Source organism: Lampris incognitus, chromosome 17, assembly GCF_029633865.1.
Source record: "Lampris incognitus isolate fLamInc1 chromosome 17, fLamInc1.hap2, whole genome shotgun sequence".
Lineage (NCBI taxonomy): Eukaryota > Metazoa > Chordata > Actinopteri > Lampriformes > Lampridae > Lampris > Lampris incognitus.
In genome coordinates, this window is record NC_079227.1 from 2,329,902 (window position 1) to 2,349,341 (window position 19,440).

Sequence of the window (19,440 nt, forward strand, 5' to 3'; positions counted from 1 at the left end):
CATAGCGGTGTGCAGTATGAAACTTAGATCCGGGTACTTTGCAGCGTGCTAGCTCAGGCGTTTATGGAACGCTACTTTCGTCAATATGAAATACATAAATAAATACATACATACATTAATAAGTACAGATATGAAATAAATCCAGAAATAAACTATGAGGTAATAAATGTAGAAATATATAAATAAATGTAAATATAAATATATAAGTGAGTCAATAAATAAACCAATGAATAAACAAATGCCTTTTTTATTTAAAAAAATGACACTTTTTACATCTGTATTTATTCATGTATTTATTTATTTATTTGATATTGACAGAAGTAGCATTCCATAAGGCATAGCAGTTGTGGGGTCTGGAAAACGGAAGTAAACAATGGCAGGGATGATAGCAAACCACCGCTGCTGCGTGGCGTTTCCGTTCTGCTCTACAGAAGAGAAGTTATACCTGTGGTTTTCCTCATTTGCCCAAACACGAACATTTAGCTGAGAGAGGACGACTGGACGGAACCAGATCCCCGGCGTGCTGTGGGAGTACGTCACCGCCAGTCACGCCAGCTGACGCCTCACTACCACAGCCTATACTATATACTATACTATATACTATACTATATATTAGACTATACTGTATATAGTCTAGTATATAGTATAGTACATTATAGTCTAGTATATAGTATAGTATATAGTATAGTCTAGTCTATAGTATAGTACAGTATAGTCTAGTATATAGTATAGTATATAGTATAGTACAGTGTAGTCTAGTTACTAGACTATACTGTACTATATACTATACTATATACTAGACTATACTGTACTATATACTAGACTATACTATACTATACTGTACTATACTATATACTAGACTATACTGTACTATATACTAGACTGTACTGTACTATATACTAGACTGTACTATACTATATACTAGACTATACTGTAGCGAATTCGGGGGGCAACCACCGGAACTGCCGCAGCCGGGACGCGAACCCGTATCGCTACCTGCTCGACTAAAGGGTCCGAGCCGTTAGCCCAGGGCTCCCGTGTCTACTTGCTCGTGTACGTTACACTACTACGTATGTACTATGCGCTCTAACCCAGCCACTGAGGGAGCGCAGGCCAGCGCACTCTCAGCGCTGGAGCCCAACGCGTATTGCTGTCCGTCCTAAACAGCCTGAGGTGACGCCAGAATACCACAGTTACAGAAGGACGAAAAGAAGCAGTAATACTAGGGAGTAATCCTTACTTATTTTACTGTTTAAAGCTTTTCTACTGCCAACAGCTACGTCAGCTCATCATCAAGCCCATCCCAGAGCTTGACTCCCAGACCGAAACACCTCCGGATTTTACACTGGTTCTCCCGTCACGTGTTTCAAACACGTCACGTGTTTCAAAACACGTCACATGTTTCAAAACACGTCACGTTTCAAACACGTCACATGTTTCAAACACGTCACATGTTTCAAAACACGTCACGTTTCAAACACACAACCCTCTTCAGTCAAACACACACAACAGTTGTGTCCATATACATACATAGTAATGCATTGTGTTCTGTTAATGCTATTGCGTTGGAGACCGCTAGGTGGCGCTACTATGGTTAGTATGTTCCAGGTACTGGCAGTTACGGATGTGTGTAGAAGGAGTAGAAGAAATAAAAACCGTGCTAAGTGAAGCACATGCTCCCCTGTTGCTCCCCTCCCATGCTCCTCCCCTGTACACAAGGAAGTGGCGACGAGGGTGGTAGTGACGGAGATGGCTTTGCGCTCCTTGCACCCTCCTGCCGTGCTCCTGGAGGGCCCCTGAGGCGAACCGAAACCCGCGTTTGCTGCGTGGAAAACGTTGTTGGACAGTTACCTGCTTGCTCTGGGGGAAGTGGCTCCCCTGCCGAGAGACCGAGAGCCTTGCTAGTAGCTCTCTGCTGAGGACCAGAGGGGCAGAGAACCTACAGCCCCTTGCCGCTCACCGCTGGTACCCACGAGGGCTCTGTGCAGGCTTTGGGGGCGTAGTTCACCCCCAAACTGAACGTTGTCGCCGAGAGGTACCGCTTTAGGCAACGGGCTCAAGCTGTGGATGAATCAACGGATCACTATGTGGCAGCGCTGCGCGAGCTCGTGAAGAGATGTAAATTTGGCGATATGGAAAGTGAAACGCTGCGTGATCAGGTCGTAGAGAAGACAAATAATCCTCATATATGTAGCCCGTGGAATTAGATACCACACAGGACACAATTACTTCCGGGGTTCTTGTAGCTTTAATTTTATTGTTTGAACCTTCGAATGCAGATCGTTTTACTGAGTGCATAAATTCCTGTGTCTTTCGAGCAAACAGCTCATAAATGTTCACAGATGTGGCAAGTTTAACAGAAAAGATTTTAAAAGGAAAATAAATACAACATACAACATACGGTGCAAAATACGGCAGTGGACTATGTACGTTAAACAGGGTTTAACAAAGACATGTGGAACTTCCTGAAGATCGCGCAACTTCTCACTCTGTCAGTTACCTTTAAACAGAATTAAAATGCATATAAAACCTTTACATCCCAAATACAATGGCATGGTGTGGCTTTATTCACGCCAACATTACCTTGTCATGCCTGCAATGGCGAACAGCGGTCGACGGCTCGCGCCCAAAATCACCGAACATCAACTCCAGTAGCGTCTAAATCAAACCATCTTGTCAAATTACCGACATACAATATTGTTTGGAATAATGTTACAGGTATATTTCACAAGATATTTACCCCTACTTACTGCGGAGTCAGAGCACCGTCACACCGCAATCTTCAGGCGCTCCACACAAGAAAGAAAGAAAGAATACCCAAGATGCACTTGGATAACTTGCACGGAGTTACAATAAAAGTCCGCAACACTGCCACTTACTGGTCAAAACATGCAATGACAACCAAAACTATAAAAATACACTCACAATCTGCTTCACAATTTAACTACATCAAATGACATTTTACATGGCTTGACAGTGTAACAATTACATTGTGGTGACCCACATCTATATATCGAGAGACATTCACCTTAGAGGACGGTGTACCTTTAAGGGAAGAGGCGAGGGGTCAGATAATGCACTTCCGCTTCCGGTTCACAGTCAGTTCAGTGTCGTTGTCGAACGTATGACATGCAAAGTTGGAGCTAGTAAACTACCTCGACTACGTCTACTCTCACGTCTCCTGTCTCGTTGTTTTCTAACTCCACAACATATATTAACAGTTAAACTATACTAAATTTAAGTGGAAAATCATTTAACATATTTAACAGATTTACCACCTGGCTACATATATAATGTGAGAGACTGTTCATGGAGGAGGACCTGACACTTGATAGAGCTTTGGAAGTAGCTGGGCGTACTGAAGCTGCTATAGCTGATGCAGAAGTCATTGCTGATGGTGACACAAAGCACGTCGCCGCCGTTCAAGTGCAAAAGAAGGCGCGCAAGCCAAAGTACAAGACCGTTCAGAAACCGGACGCAACCCAGTGGGAGTCTAGATAGACAGTCAGCGACATAGTTCAAAGATCCAGTTCTGTATTCAACATCATAGTTAAACTCCATCAGGCAAGCAGACCATCTGGCTATCCAGAGACCAGCGCGGTTGTTGCCTTTGGTAGTCAGGAGTGTTGTAAGTGCTTGATGATCGGTGCGTAACAGGAATTTCCTTCCCCAGAGCCATGTACGCCATTTCTCAGCAGACCAGACGCAGGCCAGCCCTTCCTTCTCGACAATGGAATATTTTCTCTCAGCGTCCAACAGACTGCGAGATGCAAAAGCAACAGTCTGTTCCTCACCAGTACTGTCCAGCTGAGTCAAGATGGCACCTAGCCCATAGTCTGAAGCATCTGTAGAGGCTATGGTAGGCTTGTGTGGGTCGAACTGCACTACAGCAGGGCTATTCACGATCATCTTCTTGACTTGGTCAAATTTTGCTTGGGCTGCATCATTCCACTGGAATGAACTGTCCTTTCGCAGCAGAGCTCTCATAGGTTCAACAACAGTTGCGTAGTTGGGCACAAACTTGCTGTACCATGCACTCAGACCAAGAAATGAGCGCAGGGTTGCAGGATCAGTAGGGAGCGGGGCATTCAGGATAGCAGTGACATCAGAGTCATCTGGCTGCAGACTTTCTGTACTGATCTTTTGGCCAAGAAAGCTCAGAGTAGTTTGACGGAGCTGACATTTGTCAACATTGAGTTTCAGTCCCGCTTCATTGATTTTGTGCAGCACAGCACGGAGATTGGCCTCATGTTTGCGGCCACTGAGGATCGTTGTCATCATCTTCTGAAATGTAGTAGGGGCAGAACTCAGTCCATAAGGAACTCTGCAGTATTGGTACAGGCCTTCATGCGTAATGAAAGCCCTCTGAGCCCTCTGCTCTCTTCATGCAGCTTCAGTTGATGGTATGCAGATTTGAGATCCAGGGTAGAGAACATGACAGATCCATGCAGCCCAGACTGTATGTCCTCAATCAGTGGTAAGGGATGGCTGTCAACGACTACTGCTTTGTTAGGTTCCCTCAAATCGACGCACATGCGTATGCCACCTGTCTTCTTCTTAGTGACTACAATTGGGGATACCCATTCAGATGCATAAACTTTCTCAATAATCCCATTTTCCTCCAGGTTCTTGAGTTCATCGGAAACGGCATCACGGACTGAAAGTGGTAAGGATCTAAGCTTTTGTTGTACCGGCTTCACTTCTGGTCGTACCTTCACTTTGTGTACAAAGTCCTTTGCACATCCAAACGCAGCTGAAGTCTAACTTTTCTTTTTGCTGGTAGTGGGCGGAGCTTCGGTTTGGTGGAGTGTCGCACAGACATCGGCAGTCTCAGGTATCAACTGTCCTCCTTTGATCTGTAGCTGGAGAGCAGTCACCAGGTCCATACCTAGTATAGGTGCCCCTTTTTTCACTATGTAAAAGTCTGTGGAGGCACTCTTGTCATAGTAAGTCATGTCCGCTTTAAGACATCCTAACACATTCAGCTTCTCTCTGGAATACGTAACAGGCTGCATTCTAGGTTCCCCTTAGCTTACTTGAACCCAAATATTCACTGTAAATATTCTCAGGCAGTATAGAAACACCAGACCCTGTATCAACAAGTAACTCAACAGTGCATGCCTGTGCAGTAGTAGGTGCAGTAATAGTAGCAGTACACATTAGCTTAGCAGCTGTTTCAGTAGTAGAACTAACAGTTAAGACAGTAATATCAGGCACAGTCACTTCATTAACAGACTTCTGGGAGGATTTGTACACTCTAGAAAAATGTCCCATCTTACCACATGTTTTACATTTGCAGTCCTTCGCAGGGCAGGGTTTATCGTTGGCTAGACACTGCATGTGCAGAGAATGTGGAATCCATTGCAACCATTCTCACTGATCTGAGTGCTGTGTCTGTGGATGACTTCCAGTTTGAGTGCTGTGCCTGCCCAGTGCTCACCAAGCTCCGTGCACAGATATGGAAAGGCTGGGCCTCACGAAAGAAAGCAACCGAGCCTGACTTACAGCCATTCTTCCTGATCCGCCATGAGCTTGCAGCCATGGATGACTGTATTGTCAGAGGTACTCATCGGTTGCTGGTGCCTGAGTCATTGCAGAAAAGACTCATTAATATCGCTCATGAAACCCACCAAGGCATTGTGCGCACTAAACAACGCCTCAGAGAACTGTATTGGTGGCCCAAAATGGACTCCCAGATAGAGACATCGATTAAGAACTGTACAACCTGCAGACAGAATGATAAGTCGACTGTAACCCATGATGCTCCACTCCAAACCATTCCCCTACCGGCTGCTGCCTGGGGAAAGGTTTCCGTGGACATCGTAGGTCCATTTGAGATAGCACCTGCTGGTTGAAGATATGCCATAACACTGGTAGACTAATATAGTAAATGGCCTGAAGTAGCTTTTGCTCCCCGTGCTGACACAGCTACTGTCATCCAGTCCCTGACCACTGTTCCTGACCTGAGATCTTCAGTTTATTATCCAAGAGCCGATGGAGAAGTTAAGAGATTCAACAGAAGCCTTAAAGACTGCCTACACACCGCATCAATCCAAAGAGAACCCTGGAAATCATTCCTGAGAATTTGCCTGATGGATTACAGAGCAACGCCTCATTCTACGACTGGCGTATCCCCTTCAGAACTGCTCCATGGTCGACGAATGAGAACAAAGCTACAGGTGATGGAGATGCCTGTACCTCCAAAAGACGGACACGCTGTGCATGAAAGAGTGAAGCAAAAACAAGTGGAGACGAAAGAATACACAGATGCTCACAGACACGCTAAATCAACCGACTCCCAGTCCGGTGACAAAGTGCAGAGTAGGAAGCCATGGAAAGTAAAGAAAGGAGAACTGAAGTTCACAAAACCAAGGAATGTTGTGACAAAGAAAGGACCAAACACTTACTTGCTGGATGATGGAAGGATCTGGAACGCCTGACGCTTATCTGCACTGCCAGAGTTGATCCCGGATACTGACTCTGAGAGAGCAATGGACTGTACTAAACCAGAGACTGATAAACCACCTGACTCTAACTCTGAGAACCAGCTCAGGTTTGCCAGGATTAGAAATCCACCTTGCTGGACCAAAGACTTTGTCATGGGAAAGTGGGAAAAAAATACTGCTGACTAATTTGGGGAGGGAAAAGAAAATGTGAAAAGTGAATGATGTTATTGGGCTACATACATTATTGAGAGTGTAATACTGTCAGTACTAAGGTACTAGAAGTATTCTCCGTTCAAAAGGGGAAGATGTTGTGTCCATATACATACATAATGATGCATTGTGTTCTGTTAACGCTATTTACGTTGGAGACCGCTAGGTGGCACTACTATGGTTAATATGTTCCAGGTACTGTCAGTTACGCATGTGTGTAGAACGAGTAGAAGAAGTAAAACGTGTTGATGGAAAACAGTGCGAAGTAAAGTACACTCCCCTGTTCCTCTGCTTTGTGTGTTGATGTCTGATACTGAACCAGCTACACAACAACAACCCTCTGCAGTTAAACACACACAACCCTCTTCAGTTAAACACACACGACCCTCTTCAGTTAAACACACACACAACCCTCTGCAGTTAAACACACACACAACCCTCTTCAGTTAAACACACACAACCCTCTGCAGTTAAACACACACACAACCCTCTGCAGTTAAACACACACACAACCCTCTTCAGTTAAACACACACAACCCTCTTCAGTTAAACACACACACAACCCTCTGCAGTTAAACACACACAACCCTCTTCAGTTAAACACACACACAACCCTCTTCAGTTAAAAACACACACAACCCTCTTCAGTTAAACACACACACAACCCTCTGCAGTTAAACACACACAACCCTCTTCAGTTAAACACACACACAACCCTCTTCAGTTAAACACACACACAACCCTCTTCAGTTAAAAACACACACAACCCTCTTCAGTTAAACACACACACAACCCTCTGCAGTTAAACACACACAACCCTCTGCAGTTAAACACACACAACCCTCTGCAGTTAAACACACACAACCCTCTTCAGTTAAACACACACACAACCCTCTGCAGTTAAACACACACACAACCCTCTGCAGTTAAACACACACACAACCCTCTGCAGTTAAACACACACACAACCCTCTGCAGTTAAACACACACACAACCCTCTGCAGTTAAACACACACACAACCCTCTGCAGTTAAACACACACAACCCTCTGCAGTTAAACACACACAACCCTCTGCAGTTAAACACACACAACCCTCTGCAGTTAAACACACACACAACCCTCTGCAGTTAAACACACACACAACCCTCTGCAGTTAAACACACACAACCCTCTGCAGTTAAACACACACAACCCTCTTCAGTTAAACACACACACAACCCTCTGCAGTTAAACACACACAACCCTCTGCAGTTATACTTTCCGGCTCTACATTTAAGAAGCTGCGGATGCGGAGGACAAGAGGAAGCTGCGGATGCGGAGGATAATATAAAAAAGGAAATGTGATGGGGGACGCCAAGCAGCGTCCAGGTGGCGACCACCGTCACCAGGGACACCTGGGGGGGGGGCGGACTGCACGTGCACACAGGGGAGACTGACATGACACCATTCACACACAGAGGAAGAAGAGAAAGGAGAAGACGTCATTCGGAGAGAGAGAGGAAAGAGAGGTGAGAGGGGAGAACAGTCTCCAGGAGTCTTTGGTCAAACTCAGTTCAGCCTCCATGTCGAGGGGTTAATTTAGGGAGGTGTTTCTTATCGGATGTGCGGGTCTGAGGACCGGATGTTGTGTTGCTGTGAAGCCCCCGGAGGCGATATTATGAACCCTACATAGGCCTCGCCAAAATCCCGTTTCTGGCTTTGTCACGTGTGCGCCACCGTAGCAACGCGAAAATATGTTGTTATGGGGTTAGCGCTCATCAAGGAAACGCTGTACACCCACAATTTAACCTGTCTAAGTTATCCACAATCAACATTAACGTTTTTAACTCAATCTTTGCTTGCTCCACGTTTGAGCATAGGATACTGATCAGCTTTCTTAAATGTGAGAAAGTCTATTTATTAGATATATGTTCATTTTCAGACAACTAACGTTACTTACCTCCGTTCTGTTGTTGACAGCCAGCAGTCCAAAATTACAAAAGCAGCCAGCTGTCCAAAATTGCGAAAAATACAAAATTACAAAATTGAAGGTAGCTAACGTTAGCTTTGCTTCGCACCGAGTTGATAGTTGATTGTTTCCTTAGCAACGCAGCGGAAATCCGGCGTCCGTTCGCGAGATTTGGGACAGGGTACGGGATTTTGGCGAGGGCTATGTAGGGTTCATAATATCGCCCCCCGGAGGCGCATTTGGAGTTTGTGATATTGGGCTACACAAACTGGGTGGCCTTGCGCTTACGAAGTAGGGAGTGACCGTTGTAACAGGTGTCCGGAACTCAGATGTGGCCAGAGACGTGGAGCGCTGTGATTGGCTGCTGCGGCCAGAAACGTGCTGTGTGAAAGCTACAAGAAGCAACTCGACTGCCTGACTTGACAGCAAGAGATGGAGACGGATGATCCGCTGTGGCGACCCCTAACGGCAGCAGCCGAAAGTGGCAGTAGTGGTGGTAGTAGTAGCAGCAGTAGTGGTAGGTTTTGTTTAAATCCAGTAGATGGCGGTAATACACCCGAAAGCTGTTTGCCAAACGCCAATAAAAGTAAAAGTTGAGAAGAAGAAGAGGAAGAGGAAGAAGAAGAAGAAGAAACAGAAGAAGAAGCAGAAGAAGAGGAAGAAGAAGCAGAAGAAGAAGAGGAAGAAGAGGAAGCAGCAGAAGAAGAGGAAGAAGCGGCGTGTGGCGCAGTCCGTGGTTGGGTGAGAGTGCCGCGTGACGACCCGCTTCCTTTTCAGTACGTGGTTAAACTGCCGTATTTAAGACGCTTGACTTTATTTAATATTTGTTTTGCGACATGTCCCTTCCCCTCGTCCTCCGCTTGCCCTCATAATCTAGGGTCCGGAGCCGCACTCTTGTGAGGGGGCTGGGCAGCTCGGATCGAACTGCGCCGACAGCGGCACTCGGGGTTTCTTCCGAACCGGATCAAGTCGCGCGCCGTCATGTCGGGGGCCGGTGTGTGGACACGTGGCCGCGAGAAGATGCGACGCTTCCCCGCCTGCTTTGCACGGTGTGCCGGAGAGGTGAGGCGACCGAGCACCACGGGAAGCTGGGTCAGGTAGGTGGGTCAGGATGACCCGATCCACCTACCTGATCCACCTTCCCGTGGTTTGCTCACCGGGATTATCGGGCACGTATGAAGTCGGATGATCGATAGTATTATCGATCACGTATGAAGTCGGATGATCGATAGTATTATTGGGCACGTATGAAGTCGGATGATCGATAGTATTATTGGGATGGACGAGGTTAATATAACACATTGGTCTGCAGCAGTGTGTTAAACGCCTGGACATTAACGTTGCAGGCGGCTGAGTTGGTTATTGATTAGTGATCATCCAGATGAGCCTTTCATAAACCCGGGTTAAAACAGGGGCTGTGTGACGTGTGTGCTTCAGGCAGCGGCCTACGGAAGATGTGTGACGGCAACCACCACAGGCAGGCACGAGCTGAAGAAGGACTCGTGTGCCAGAGAGTTTGAGGCGTTGAAGATCTGCTTCACAAATGCTGTGAGTGCCACCACGGTTCCCCCACTGACCTTCTGATACGTTCCCCCACTGACCTTCTCATACGTTCCCCCACTGACCTTCTCATACGTTCCCCCACTGACCTTCTGATACGTTCCCCCACTGACCTTCTGATACGTTCCCCCACTGACCTCCTGATACGTTCCCCCACTGACCTCCTGATACGTTCCCCCACTGACCTCCTGATACGTTCCCCCACTGACCTCCTGATACGTTCCCCCACTGACCTCCTGATACGTTCCCCCACTGACCTCCTGATACGTTCCCCCACTGACCTCCTGATACGTTCCCCCACTGACCTCCTGATACGTTCCCCCACTGACCTCCTGATACGTTCCCCCACTGACCTTATCATACGTTCCCCCACTGACCTCCTCATACGTTCCCCACTGACCTCCTCATACGTTCCCCACTGACCTTCTGATACGTTCCCCCACTGACCTCCTCATACGTTTCCCCACTGACCTTCTGATACGTTCCCCCACTGACCTTCTGATACGTTCCCCCACTGACCTCATCATACGTTCCCCACTGACCTTCTCATACGTTCCCCCACTGACCTTCTCATACGTTCCCCACTGACTTTCTCATACGTTCCCCCACTGACCTTCTGATACGTTCCCCCACTGACCTCCTCATACGTTCCCCACTGACCTTCTCATACGTTCCCCCACTGACCTTCTCATACGTTCCCCCACTGACCTTCTGATACGTTCCCCCACTGACCTTCTGATACGTTCCCCCACTGACCTCCTCATACGTTCCCCCACTGACCTTCTGATACGTTCCCCACTGACCTTCTCATACGTTCCCCACTGACCTTCTCATACGTTCCCCCACTGACCTTCTCATACGTTCCCCCACTGACCTTCTCATACGTTCCCCACTGACCTTCTCATACGTTCCCCCACTGACCTTCTGATACGTTCCCCCACTGACCTCCTCATACGTTCCCCACTGACCTTCTCATACGTTCCCCCACTGACCTTCTCATACGTTCCCCCACTGACCTCCTCATACGTTCCCCCACTGACCTTCTCATACGTTCCCCCACTGACCTTCTCATACGTTCCCCCACTGACCTTCTGATACGTTCCCCCACTGACCTTCTGATACGTTCCCCACTGACCTTCTCATACGTTCCCCCACTGACCTTCTCATACGTTCCCCCACTGACCTTCTCATACGTTCCCCCACTGACCTTCTGATACGTTCCCCACTGACCTTCTGATACGTTCCCCCACTGACCTTCTGATACGTTCCCCCACTGACCTTCTGATACGTTCCCCCACTGACCTTCTCATACGTTCCCCCACTGACCTTCTCATACGTTCCCCCACTGACCTTCTCATACGTTCCCCACTGACCTTCTCATACGTTCCCCCACTGACCTTCTCATACGTTCCCCCACTGACCTTCTCATACGTTCCCCCGCTGACCTTCTGATACGTTCCCCCGCTGACCTCCTGATACGTTCCCCCGCTGACCTTCTGATACGTTCCCCCGCTGACCTTCTGATACGTTCCCCCGCTGACCTTCTGATACGTTCCCCCGCTGAGCTTCTGATACGTTCCCCACTGACCTTCTGATACGTTCCCCCGCTGACCTTCTGATACGTTCCCCCGCTGAGCTTCTGATACGTTCCCCCACTGACCTCCTGATACGTTCCCCCACTGACCTTCTGATACGTTCCCCACTGACCTCCTGATACGTTCCCCCACTGACCTTCTGATACGTTCCCCACTGACCTTCTGATACGTTCCCCCACTGACCTCCTGATACGTTCCCCCGCTGACCTTCTGATACGTTCCCCCGCTGACCTTCTGATACGTTCCCCCACTGACCTTCTGATACGTTCCCCCGCTGAGCTTCTGATACGTTCCCCACTGACCTTCTGATACGTTCCCCCGCTGACCTTCTGATACGTTCCCCCGCTGAGCTTCTGATACGTTCCCCCACTGACCTCCTGATACGTTCCCCCACTGACCTTCTGATACGTTCCCCACTGACCTCCTGATACGTTCCCCCACTGACCTTCTGATACGTTCCCCACTGACCTTCTGATACGTTCCCCCACTGACCTTCTGATACGTTCCCCCACTGACCTTCTGATACGTTCCCCCACTGACCTTCTGATACGTTCCCCACTGACCTTCTGATACGTTCCCCCGCTGAGCTTCTGATACTCATCTTTTTCTACACTCGCACTGCGTCCTGGTTTTGTTACAGGCCAACTACTACTATTACTTCTCCTACTAGTACTTATGGCTGCTCCCGTTAGGGGGCGCCACCGTGGATCATCCGTTTCCATCTCTTCCTGTCTTCTGCATCTTCCTCTGTCACACCAGCCACCTGCATGTCCTCCCTCACCAGATCCATAAACCTCCTCTTTGGCCTTCCTCTTTTCCTCTTCCCTGGCAGCTCCATATTCAGCCTCCTTCTCCCAATATACCCAGCATCTCTCCTCCACACATGTCCACACCATCTCCATCTTGCCTCTCTTGCTTTGTCTCCAAACCGTCCAACCTGAGCGGTCCCTCTAATATACTCCTTCCTAATCCTGTCCTTCTTCATCACTCCCAATGAAAATCTTATCATCTTCATCTCTGCCACCTCCAGCTCCTCCTCCTGTCTTTTCATTGGTGCCACTGTCTCCAAACCATACAACATAGCTGGTCTCACTACCATCTTGTAAACCTTCCCTTTAACTCTTGCTGGTACCCTTCTGTCACACATCACTCCTGACACTCTTCTCCACCCACTCCACCCTGCCTGCACTCTCTTCTTCACTCCCCGTTACTTTGGACAGTTGACCCCGAGTATTTAAACTCATACCTTCGTCTTGCTCCTACTGGCTTTCATTCCTCTTTTCTCTTCTCTTCTGGTTTTGTTACAGGCCAAGAAAGGAGCAAACTAGTTCTCATTCTATGAATGAAGCCCTTCTGCACCCGTTTTCAGCCGAGACCTCAAAGCATCCACACCAGCTGCAACATCTGCTGCAGCTGCTGGGAGGAGTAGCCCTGCGTTCTGCTCGTGGGTGTCATGAACTGAATGTGATGAATCGTTTTTATCATGAAGTGGAGGGGAAGAGAGACTACTCAGTGCTTCGTTGTCCTGAGGATATTTCTATATTGTGTTCTGTACAGATAAGACAGCACCTTATTTATTGTGAATTTAATTACTAAGGACATTGTCTGTAATGACAGCAGTAAACACGAGTACTGACAGGGTGATGATGTCCTCTGCTTCTGTTCGTTTTTTCACTTTAAAAGCAAACGTCATGGCATTCCCTGTTTTCAGGAAACCGGTCAGAATAAGAGCTTCCTGTCCTATGACATGAGCCAACATCTTCTCTGTTGAAGATCCGATAGGAAATGAATCTTAAGGAGTCAGAAATTAACAGAGTACAAGATATTAAAATATTCTCATTCATCCTCATTCATTCAAATCCAGGACCAGGTTTTGGAATTGTTTCGCAGAAAATTGGGAGCGGCACGTGGGAAACAAAAAATAAATAATGACACCACAGCTTTACATTAAATATCACTTCTAAAGCTGCTCTATATATATATATATATATATATATATATATATATATATATAGTCCCCCCCCGGAACCTGTCAGTGGTGTTGATAGAAGTGCTCAACAAACGAGGAGCGGAATATCAATATAGATGTAGGAAAAAGAAACTTAACTACATAGTAATACAGGCTTGTTGGTTGTCTCCTATACATAGGAGACAACCAAACAACCACTACACAAACGGATGGCCCAACACAGAAGGCCACACTCCTCAGGACAAGACTCAGCAGTCTATCTACACCTAGAGGAGAAGACCCACTCCTTACAGGACAGCAACGTACACATTTTGGACAGAGAAGATAGATGGTTTGAAAGAGGGGTGAAGGAAGCCATCTATGAGAAACTGGAAAAACCATCCCTCAACAGAGGAGGAGGTCTGCGACACCACCTATCTCCCACTTACAATGTCGTCCTTTCATCTCTACCCAGGAGACTCCAGAAGCCGAGCCTCCAAGAACAACAGTCGCTCACTAACGGCTCCAACCACTCTCATGACCACTGAATGGAGCACTAACGAAGTCCAAACTAACACCCCCAATGACCGTCGCTGCTTAACATCGGATCACAAAGAGCCACGGCCAAATGGCCAAATTTATCCTCCAAAGAGGATAAATTCTGAGTCTCATCAGCAGCCAGTCAGACTAGCTTGGTCTAGTCAGAAAGGCAGGAACTGAGGAAGCCTCTTGGATGAGAGGCGAAACGTCTTCACGGATATATACCAAGTCCAGTTGCACTTGATTCATGTATCTGTGTTGATATTCCGCTCCTCCTTAGTTGAGCACTCACAACACCACTGACGGTTTCGGGAAAAACGCTATTGCCTGGTGGCCTGTCCAGGGTGTCTCCCTGCCCTGGCATGGACTCTACAAGACCCCTGATGGTGTCCTGTGGTATCTGGCACCAAAGAAATTAGCAGCAGATCTTACAAGTCCTGTAAGTTTTGAGGTGGGGCCTCCATGGATCGGACTTGTTAGTCCAGCACATCTCGGACTGAGATCTGGAGAATTTGGAGGCCAGGGCAACACCTTGAACTCTTCATGTTCCTCAAACCATTCCTGAACAATGTGTGCAGGGTAGCGGGGAACATTATCCTGCTGGAAGAGGCCTCTGCCTTGTTGGCCACGCACGTTGTGCGTCTTGGGAGAGAGATCTTCCTGTTGCTCTCCCTGAGGTTTCTTTCTATTTTTTCTCCCTGTTAAAGGTTCTTAGGGAGCTGTTCCTTATCTAATGTGAGGGTGTAAGGACAGGATGTTGTGTTGCTGTAAAGCCCCTGAGGCAGATTTGTAATTGTGATATTGGGCTATACAAATAAAACCGACTTGACCTGACTGCCATCAGGGAATACCGTTGTCATGATGAAGGGGTGTACCTGGTCTGCAATGATGTCTAGGTAGGTGTCAAATTGACGTCCACACGAGTGGCCGGACCCAGGGTTCCCCAGCAGAGCATTGCCCAGAGCACTGCCTCTGCTGGCTTGTTGTCTTCCCACAGGGCGTCCTGGTGCCATCGCTTCCCCAGGTAAACGGTGACCACGTACACGGCCATCCACGTGATCTAAAAGAAAAGGACTCATCGGACCAGGTTACACTCTTTCACTGCTCCAAGGCCCAGTTCTGACACTCGCGTGCCTTGTAGGCTCCTTCGATGGGGTCATCATGGGCACTCTGGCCAGTTTGGTACGAGTACCAAAACTCACGAAGTTGTATGGCAGTAGCATGGCAAGTGTGTTGACAAGCTGCATCAGTGTGGTTTGTCCACCTGACTGCTCAGGACTGCAGACTGCTGCAAAGGACTAAAGACCGCAGCAAAAATCACTGAGACGGACCTACCACAACTTCATCATATCCACACCACTCGCTGCAACATCATGGCAGACACCAGCCACCCCGCTCACGTCCTGTTCCTCCGCCTTCCATCTAAACACGTTAGCGGAGCGTCAGGTCACACACACACCAGCCGTCTCAGGAACAGCTTCTTTAACAGACAGTCAGCTTGCTGAACAGCTGACCCACTCATATGCACCTTACATTGTTGTTGTGTACTGTATATTGTGTATTTAATGTATGAATTCATGTGTACATGGCCTGTAGTGTTTTTTTGGGGATTGTGTGTCTCTTGCGTTAAGGCAGATAGCCAGAGTACAAGAATGTTGTTGTATTCTAATACACGACAATAAAGTTGAACTTGCAACATTAGGCGGCACGGTGGCACAGCGGTTAGCGTGGTCGCCTCACAGCAAAAAAGGTCCTGGGTTCGAGCCCCGGGGTAGTCCAGCCTTGGGGGTCGTCCCAGGTCGTCCTCTGTGTGGAGTTTGCATGTTCTCCCCGTGTCTGCGTGGGTTTCTTCCGGGGGCTCCGGTTTCCTCCCACAGTCCAAACACATGTAGGTCAGGTGACTCAAGACATGTGGGTCAGGTGACTCAAAGACATGTAGGTCAGGTGACTCAGACCCATGTAGATTAGGTGACTCAAGACATGTAGGTCAGGTGACAAAGACATGTGGGTCAGGTGAATCAAAGACATGTAAGTCAGGTGACTCACACGTAGGTCAGGTGAGTCAAAGACATGTAGGTCAGGTGACTCAGACCCATGTAGGTCAGGTGAGTCAAAGACATGTAGATCAGGTGACTCAAGACATGTAGGTCAGGTGACAAAGACATGTAGATCAGGTGACAAAGACATGTAGGTCAGGTGACAAAGACATGTAGATCAGGTGACAAAGACATGTAGGTCAGGTGACTCAAAGACATGTAGGACAGGTGACAAAGACATGTAGGTCAGGTGAATCAAAGACATGTAGGTCAGGTGACTCAAAGACATGTAGGTCAGGTGACTCAGACACATGTAGGTCAGGTGACTCAAAGACATGTAGGTCAGATGAATCGAAGACATGTAGGTCAGATGAATCGAAGACATGTAGGTCAGGTGACAAAGACATGTAGGTCAGGTGAACCAAAGACATGTAGGTCAGGTGACTCAAAGACATGTAGGTCAGATGAATCGAAGACATGTAGGTCAGGTGACTCAAAGACACATGTAGGTCAGGTGACTCAAGACACATGTAGGTCAGGTGACAAAGACATGTAGGTCAGGTGAATCGGCCATACTAAATTGTCCCTGGTATGAATGTGTGCATGTGTGTGGGCCCTGTGTGATGGCCTGGCGGTCTGTCCAGGGTGTCTCCCCGCCTGCCGCCCAGTGACTGCTGGGAGAGGCTCCAGCATCCCCATGACCCTGAGAGCAGGATAAGTGGTTCGGATAATGGATGGAAGGATGGATTGAACTTGAAACAGTGTCAACTCCCAGGAAGACAACCACCACCACTTGTTTTGGGCCTGCCCAAAAGTAAATACCTTTTGGCCCAGGATTTATATTGAATTAGTGACTATATCTGGCACAAAAATGACTTTTAATTGGGATGAACTCATCTTTGGTCTATTACATGCAACACCCACAACATTAATACAAGTTACTTATGTGGAATATCGAGTGTGGCTGCTAGAAAAGCAGCTAAAAAGACATGACTTAAGCCAGACAGCCTGCCTATAGAGGACTGGTATGATGTCATCTATAGAGGCCTGTTGTGATGTCATCTATAGAGGCCTGGTATGATGTAATCTATAGAGGACTGGTATGATGTCATCTATAGAGGCCTGGTATGATGTCATCTATAGAGGCCTGGTATGATGTCATCTATAGAGGACTGGTATGATGTCATCTATAGAGGCCTGGTGTGATGTCACCTATAGAGGCCTGGTGTGATGTCATCTATAGAGGACTGGTGTGATGTCATCTATAGAGGACTGGTGTGATGTCATCTATAGAGGACTGGTATGATGTCATCTATAGAGGACTGGTGTGATGTCACCTATAGAGGACTGGTATGATGTCATCTATAGAGGACTGGTGTTGATGTCATCTATAGAGGCCTGGTATGATGTCATCTATAGAGGCCTGGTATGTCATCTATAGAGGCCTGGTATGTCATCTATAGAGGCCTGGTATGTCATCTATAGAGGACTGGTATGATGTCATCTATAGAGGACTGGTATGATGTCATCTATAGAGGACTGGTGTGATGTCATCTATAGAGGACTGGTGTGATGTCATCTATAGAGGACTGGTGTGATGTCATCTATAGAGGACTGGTATGATGTCATCTATAGAGGCGTGGTGTGATTTCATCTATAGAGGCCTGGTGTGATGTCATCTATAGAGGCCTGGTATGATGTCATCTATAGAGGACTGGTGTGATGTCATCTATAGAGGACTGGTATGATGTCATCTATAGAGGACTGGTGTGATGTCATCTATAGATGCCTGGTATGATGTCATCTATAGAGGACTGGTGTGATGTCATCTATAGAGGACTGGTGTGATGTCATTATGTCGTTTTCGTGATGGAAAAGATTACCTTCTCCAAGAGGCTTCAGCAAACTAAATTTGAGGAAGTTTGGGAGAAGTGGAAATTGTATATTCCCCCAAAACGTCCTTCTTCTGTTTATGTAAGTATGGTTTTTGTACTTTCTCTTTCTTTTTTCTTTTATCCCAAATGGAAAAACAACCCATGTTCTATTTTTGTGCTCTGTAATTACTCTGTCAAAACCAGGAAAGATGGATCACTTTGTAAAAGTATCTAACTAAAGATCCATCCATCCATCCATCCATCCATTACCCAAATTGCTCATTCTGCTCTCAGGGTCACGGGGATACTGGAGCCTATCCCAGCAGCCATCCCAGCAGTTGTGACTGCCTAACTAAACTAGGCGTCACCTTACTAAAGATGATGATGTAAAATGCTGTTAAAATGTGATTCCAAATAAAGGAAAAATGTAAAAAAAGAAAAAAGAAAAGAAAAGAATAAGTGAACTTGAAACAGTCTTTGAAGATGGAATAAGGAATACTGTGAAGGATTTACCGCGTGGATGAGTTGCAGCAAATTCCAGTTTACATGAAGGTTAAACTACATTACTGTCATGTCTCTGCATGGACTCTTCAGAAAGACGTTAATTTGTGGATCAAATGAATACAGCATGAAAAACAATACTGACTGCTGGGGCGTCTGGGTAGCATACCGCTCTATTCCGTTGCCTACCAACACGGGGGTCGCCAGTTCGAATCCCCGTGTTACCTCCGGCTTGGTCGGGCGTTCTTACAAACACAATTGGCCGTGTCTGTGGGTGGGAAACCAGATGTGGGTATGTGTCCTGGTCGCTGCACTAGCGCCTCCTCTGGTCGGTCCGGTGTCTGTTCAGGGGGGAGGGGGAACTGGGGGGGAATAGCGTGATCCTTCCACATGCTACGTCCCCCTGGTGAAACTCCTCACTGTCAGGTGAAAAGAAGCGGCTGGTGACTCCACATGTATGGGAGGAGGCATGTGGTAGTCTGCAGCCCTCCCTGGATCAGCAGAGGGGGTGGAGCAGCGACCGGGACGGCTCGGAAGAGTGGGATACTTGGCCAAGTACAACTGGGGAGAAAAAGGGGGAAAAATCCCAAAAAAAAGAAAGAAAGAAAACTGACTGCCTCTAGTGAAATTAAATCTTCTATATAATAATAATTGTAGGTTCAGAAAACTAGATTATTTACATCTCAAAGCAAAAGACAAACTAATCAGACATCCTGACAATGAAATGAAGGAAGAAGAAGAAAAGACAAGTTACAGAAGAAGAAGACTCGGACTCCATGTC

At 47.2% G+C, this 19,440-nt stretch overlaps 1 protein-coding gene across 2 annotated transcripts; it reads left to right on the forward strand.

Moving 5' to 3' along the window:
- The first annotated feature begins 9,244 nt into the window (after positions 1 to 9,244).
- Positions 9,245 to 14,014, forward strand: ndufaf8 (NADH:ubiquinone oxidoreductase complex assembly factor 8). Of its 2 annotated transcripts, XM_056297391.1 has the most exons (4): positions 9,245 to 9,346; positions 9,483 to 9,667; positions 10,043 to 10,153; positions 13,068 to 14,013. In XM_056297391.1, exons 2-4 carry the CDS (start codon positions 9,587 to 9,589, stop codon positions 13,086 to 13,088), a joined length of 213 nt encoding a protein of 70 aa, XP_056153366.1. In that variant the 5' UTR covers positions 9,245 to 9,346; positions 9,483 to 9,586; the 3' UTR covers positions 13,089 to 14,013. The 2 variants fall into 2 exon arrangements, with proteins under 2 accessions (XP_056153366.1, XP_056153367.1); XM_056297392.1 differs by lacking the exon at positions 9,245 to 9,346 and having other exon boundaries at positions 9,391 to 9,667; positions 13,068 to 14,014.
- Positions 14,015 to 19,440: the final 5,426 nt, after the last annotated feature.